This window comes from Mustelus asterias, chromosome 2 (genome assembly GCF_964213995.1).
Source record: "Mustelus asterias chromosome 2, sMusAst1.hap1.1, whole genome shotgun sequence".
Classification (NCBI taxonomy): Eukaryota; Metazoa; Chordata; class Chondrichthyes; order Carcharhiniformes; family Triakidae; genus Mustelus; species Mustelus asterias.
The window spans coordinates 10,114,264-10,120,263 of record NC_135802.1 but is presented as its reverse complement, the minus strand read 5'-3'; the positions used below and the strand labels follow the sequence as shown (position 1 = coordinate 10,120,263).

Sequence of the window (6,000 nt, the reverse complement as noted above, 5' to 3'; positions counted from 1 at the left end):
TGCATTAGACCTTCCAAAATGCATCGCCTCGCATTCATCCAGATTAAATTCCATCTGCCGTTTCTTCGCCCAGGCCTCCAATCTATCTATATCCTGCCATATCCTCGGCAATCCTCCTCACTATCCACAACTCCCTAATCTTCGTGTCATCCGCAAACTTACTAATCAGACCACCCACATTTTCCACCAGATCACTTATATATATTACAAACAACAGAGGTCCCAGCACTGATCCCTGCGGAACACCACTAACTACAGGTCTCCATTCTCAAAACACCCTTCCATCACTACTCTCTGCTTTGTATGCCCAAGCCAGTTCTGAATCCATTTTAGCAGCTCACCTCTGATCCCATGCGACTTCACCTTCTGCACCAGTCTGCCATGAGGGACCTTGTCAAAGGCCTTACTGAAGTCCATGTAGACAACATCCACTGCCCTACCCTCATCAATCATCTTTGTCACTTCCTCAAAAAACTCGATCAAGTTTATGAAACACAACCTCCCCCACACAAAGCCGCGCTGCCTCTCGCTAATAATTCCATATTTTTACACATGTGAGTGAATCCAGTCCCTAAGAATCCTCTCCAATAATTTCCTGACTACTGATGAAAGGCTCACCGGCCTGTAATTTCCCAGGTTATCCCTGTTGCCCTTCTGAAACAAATGAATAACATTGGCTTTTCTCCAATACTCTGGGACCTCTCCTGTGACTAAAGAGGAAACAAAGATTTCATACAAGGACCCAGCAATTTCCTCCCTCGCCTCCCTCAGTATTCTGGGATAGATCCCATCAGGTCCCGAGGACTTGCCTACCTGAGTGCTTTTCAAAACACCTAACACCCCCTTTTTTACATTGACATGCCCTAGAATATCAACATAGCCCTCTCTCGATGCACCATCCGCTCTTTCCTTCTCCTTTGTGAATACCGATGCAAACTATTCATTAAGGACCTCACCCACTTTCTCCGGCTCCACATGCAACTTTCCTCCTTTGTCCTTGTGTGAACCTACCCTTTCCCCAGCTACCCTCTTGCTTCTTATATACTGAGGAACAGAGTGAGGATCAGAGAGTGTGAGAGAGAGAGAGACAGAGTAATCACTAACCCACACAGGGAGAGTGAGGATGTCAGACAGTCACTGAAGGCCATCCCCCTGCTTAGATATTGGTAGGTTGCGCTTACCTTTTGTCACTTGAATAAGGTGCTCTCCCTCCCAGAGCTGCCCAGAACTCTGCGGGTTCCTGAGCTTCCAGAACAGTCTGCTTCTCGTGCTTGGATAGATTGTTGGACACTGCCTTGGCCATTTCCCGCTCATCGCCGCTGCATCCCTGCAACAACCACTCACTTTGAATCCAGGCCAGAAACATTCCAGACCTTTCTATAGCATCCTCCGTAACAGTGTTCCTGTGTGCCAACACAAGCCAAGTCCTGTTCGCCCCTCGCCCTGGTGCTCATGGAGCTGGACTGGCTCCCAGTTAAGAAAGGCCTAAATTGTAATATTCGGGCCTTGTTTTCAAACCCCACCCATTGCCTGGTTTGTAAGTCTCATCACAGGCTGCAAATTTTCCTTCATTATGGAGACGATAAATGATGGAACAGATGGTTTGGAATTCAGCAATGCCTGTCCATCTAATGACCAGATCTGTTGGAGTTTAGATTCTGTAACATTGCTCTGGATCCTACTGCCCCCAACCCCTCCCCACCCCCCACCACCCCCTTCAGCCCATCCGACCTGTGCCAGTGCTTCTGAAGAACAGTGCTTCCGGGTGGCATGGTGGCACAGTGGTTAGCACTGCTGCCTGACAGCGCCAGGGACCGGGGTTCGATTCCTGGCTTGGGTCACCGTCTATGCGGAGTCTGCACATTCTCCCCGTGACTGCGTGGGTTTCCTCCGGGTGCTCCGGTTTCCTCCCACAGTCCAAAGATGTGTGGGTTAGGTGGATTGGCCATAATAAATTGTCCCTTTGTGTCGGGGGGACTAGCTAGGGTAAATGCATGGGGTTATGAGGATAGGGACTGGGTGGGATTGTGGTTGGTACAGACTTGATGGACCGAATGGCCTCCTTCGGCACTGTACGATTCTATGATTCTATGAACAATCCAGTTCCTCCTATTCCGCGCTTTAGCCCTAACCCTGCAACCTTACAACAGACAACATAGAACATTACAGCGCAGCACAGGCCCTTCGGCCCTCGATGTTGCGCCGACCAGTGGAACCAATCTAAAGCCCCTCTAATCTACACTATTCCAATATCATCCATATGTTTATCCAATAACCACTTGAACGCTCTCAATGTTGACGAGTCCACTACTGCTGCAGGCAGGGCATTCCATGCCCTTACTACTCTCTGAGTGAAGAACCCACCTCAAACATCTGTCCTATATCTCTCACCCCTCAATTTAAAGCTATGTCCCCTCATGTTAGCCATCACCATCCGAGGAAAAAGGCTCTCACTATCCACCCTCTCTAATCCTCTGATCATCTTGTATGCCTCTATTAAGTCACCTCTTAACCTTCTTCTCTCTAACGAAAACAACCTCAAGCCCCTCAGCCTTTCCTCATACGATTTTCCCACCATACCAGGCAACATCCTGGTAAATCTCCTCTGCACCCTTTCCAACGCTTCCACATCTTTCCTATAATGCAGCGACCAGAACTGTACGCAATATTCCAAGTGCGGCCGCACCAGAGTTTTGTACAGTTGCAGCATGACCTCATGGCTCCGAAACTCAATCCCTCTACCAATAAAAGCTAACACACCGTACGCCTTCTTAACAACCCTATCAACCTGGGTGTCAACTTTCAGGGATCGATGCACATGGACACCCAGATCCCTCTGTTCATCCACACTACCAAGTATCTTACCATTAGCCCAGTACTCTGTATTCCTGTTACTCCTTCCAAAGTGAATCACCTCACACTTTTCCGCATTAAACTCCATTTGCCACCTCTCAGCCCAGCTCTGCAGCTTATCTATGTCCCTCTGTAACCTGCAACAACCTTCCGCACTGTCTACAACTCCACCGACTTTAGTGTCATCCGCAAATTTACTAATCCATCCTTCTACGCCCTCATCCAGGTCATTCATAAAAATGACAAACAGCAGTGGCCCCAAAACAGATCCTTGCGGTACACCACTAGTAACTGAACTCCAGGAGGAATATTTCCCATCAACCACCATCCTCTGTTTTCTTACAGCTAGCCAATTCCTGATCCAAACTACTAAATCACCCTCAATCCCATGTGTCCGTATTTTCTGCAATAGCTTACCCTGGGGAACCTTATTAAACGCTTTGCTGAAATCCATATACACTACATCAACCGCTTTACCCTCATCCACCCCTTTGGTCACCTTCTCAAAGAACTCAATAAGGTTTGTGAGGCATGACCTACCCTTCACAAAACCGTGCTGACTATCCCTAATCAAATTATTCCTTTTCAGGTGATTATAAATCCTATCTCTTATAATCCTTTCCAAAACTTTGCCCACAACAGAAGTAAGGCTCACCGGTCTATAATTACCAGGGTTGTCCCTACTCCCCTTCTTGAACAAGGGGACAACATTTGCTATCCTCCAGTCTTCTGGCACTGTTCCTGTAGACAATGACGACATAAAGATCAAAGCCAAAGGCTCTGCAATCTCCTCTCTAGCCTCCCAGAGAATCATTGGATAAATCCTATCCGGCCCAGGGGACTTATCTATTTTTACCCTTTCCAGAATTGCTCACACCTCCTCGTTATGAACATCAATCCCATCCAGTCCAACAGCCTGCATCTCAGTACTCCCCTCGACAACACTGTCCCTCTCCAGTGTGAATACCGATGAAAAATATTCATTTAGTGCCTCTCCTATCTCTTCAGACTCCACGCACAACTTCCCACTACTGTCCTTGACTGACCCTAATCTTACCCCAGTCATTCTTTTACTCCTGACATACCTATAGAAAGCTTTAGGGTTTTCCTTGATCTTACCTGCCAAAGACTTCTCATCTCCCCTCCTGGCTCTTCTTAACTCTTTCTTTAGGTCCTTCCTGGCTAACTTGTAACTCTCCAGTGCCCTAACTGAGCCTTCACGTCTCATCTTAACATAAGTCTCCTTCTTCCTCTTCACAAGAGATTCAACCTCCTTAGTAAACCACGGTTCCCTCACACGTCTGCTTCCTCCCTGCCTGACACGGATTCATATTTATCAAGGACGCGTAGTAGCTGTTCCTTGAGCAAGTTCCACATTACAATTGTGCCCATCCCCTGCAGTTTCCTTCTCCAACCTATGCCAGCTAAATCTCGCCTAATCACATCATAATTTCCTTTCCCCCAGCTATAACTCTTGCCCTTTGGTATACACCTATCCCTTTCCATTGCTAAGGTAAACGTAATCGAATTGTGGTCACTATCACCAAAGTGCTCACTTACCTCCAAATCTAACACCTGGCCTGGTTCATTACCCAGTACCAAATCCAGTGTGGCCTCGCCTCTTGTTGGTCTATCTACATACTGCGTCAGGAAGCCTTCCTGCACACATTGGACAAAAACTGACCCCTCTAAAGTACTCGAACTATAGCTTTTCCAGTCAATATTTGTAAAGTTAAAGTCCCCCATAACAACTACCCTGTTACTTTTGCTCCTATCCAGAATCATCTTTGCAATCCTTTCCTCTACTTCTCTGGAACTTTTCGGAGGTCTATCGAAAACTCCCAACAGGGTGACCTCTCCTTTCCTGTTTCTAACCTCAGCCCAAACTACCTCAGTAGACGAGTCCTCATCAAATGTCCTTTCTGCCACCGTAATACTGTCCTTGACTAACAATGCCACACCTCCCCCTCTTTTACCACCTTCCCTGCACTTACTGAAACATCTAAACCCCGGAACCTGCAACAACCATTCCTGTCCCTGCTCTATCCATGTCTCCGAGATGGCCACAACATCGAAGTCCCAGGTACCAACCCATGCTGCAAGCTCACCCACTTTATTCCGGATGCTCCTGGCGTTGAAGTATACACACTTCAAACCGCCTTCCTGCCTGCCAGTACACTCCTGCGACTCTGAAACCTCATCCATGACCTCACTCCTCTCAACCTCCTGTACACCGGAGCTACAATTCAGATACCCACCCCCCTGCTGAATTAGTTTAAACCCTCCCAAAGAGCATTCGCAAATTTCCTCCCCAAGATATTGGTACCCCTCTGGTTCAAGTGCAGACCATCCTGTTTGTAGAGGTCCCACCTACCCCAGAAAGAGCCCCAATTGTCCAGGTATCTGAATCCCTCCCTCCTGCACCATCCCTGTAACCACGTGTTCAACTGCTCTCTCTCCCTATTCCTCTCCTCACTATCACGTGGCACGGGTAACAAACCAGAGATAACAACTCTGTTTGTTCTTGCCCTAAGCTTCCACCCTAACTCCCTGAATTTCTGCCTTACATCCCCATCCCTTTTCCTACCTATGTCTTGAGTGCCTATGTGAACCACAACTTGGGGCTGGTCCCCCTCCCCCTTAAGGATTTCGAAAACACGATCCGAGACATCGCGGACTCTGGCTCCTGGGAGGAAACACACCAACCGCGAGTCTCTCTCGTTCCCGCAGAATCTCCTATCCGTCCCTTTAACTATGGACTCCCCAGTGACTAATCCTCTACTCCTCTCCCCCCTTCCCTTCTGAGCCACAAGGACAGACTCTGAGCCAGTGACCTGTAACCCATGGCTTACCCCTGCTAAGTCGTCCCCCCCCCAACAGCATCCAAAAGTGTACTGTCCCCAATTTCTGCTACATTTTTTGTTTCTCCCCCCACTTGGATGGCTCCCTGTACCTTGGTGCTGTGGTCAGTTTGCTCATCCTCCCTTTCCCTCCCCTTCTGAGCTGCCGGGCCGGACTCTGCGTCAGAGGCACGGCCACTGTTGCTTCCCCCAGGTAGGCTGCTCCCCCCAACAGCACTCAAACAGGAGTACTTATTTTTAAGGGGCACAGCCACTGGGGTACTCTCTAGTACCGGACCTTTCCCCT

The 6,000-nt window shown here is 48.4% G+C and overlaps 1 protein-coding gene across 1 annotated transcript in view; it reads right to left on the bottom strand.

The window, feature by feature from the left end:
• vill (villin-like) overlaps positions 1-6,000 on the bottom strand; it is a 106,382-nt gene that overhangs the window by 25,843 nt on the left and 74,539 nt on the right. Inside the window, exon 15 of the mRNA XM_078231127.1 lies at positions 1,182-1,327. Coding sequence (XP_078087253.1) covers positions 1,182-1,327 — 146 coding nt within the window. The remainder of the gene's footprint in view (positions 1-1,181; positions 1,328-6,000) is intronic.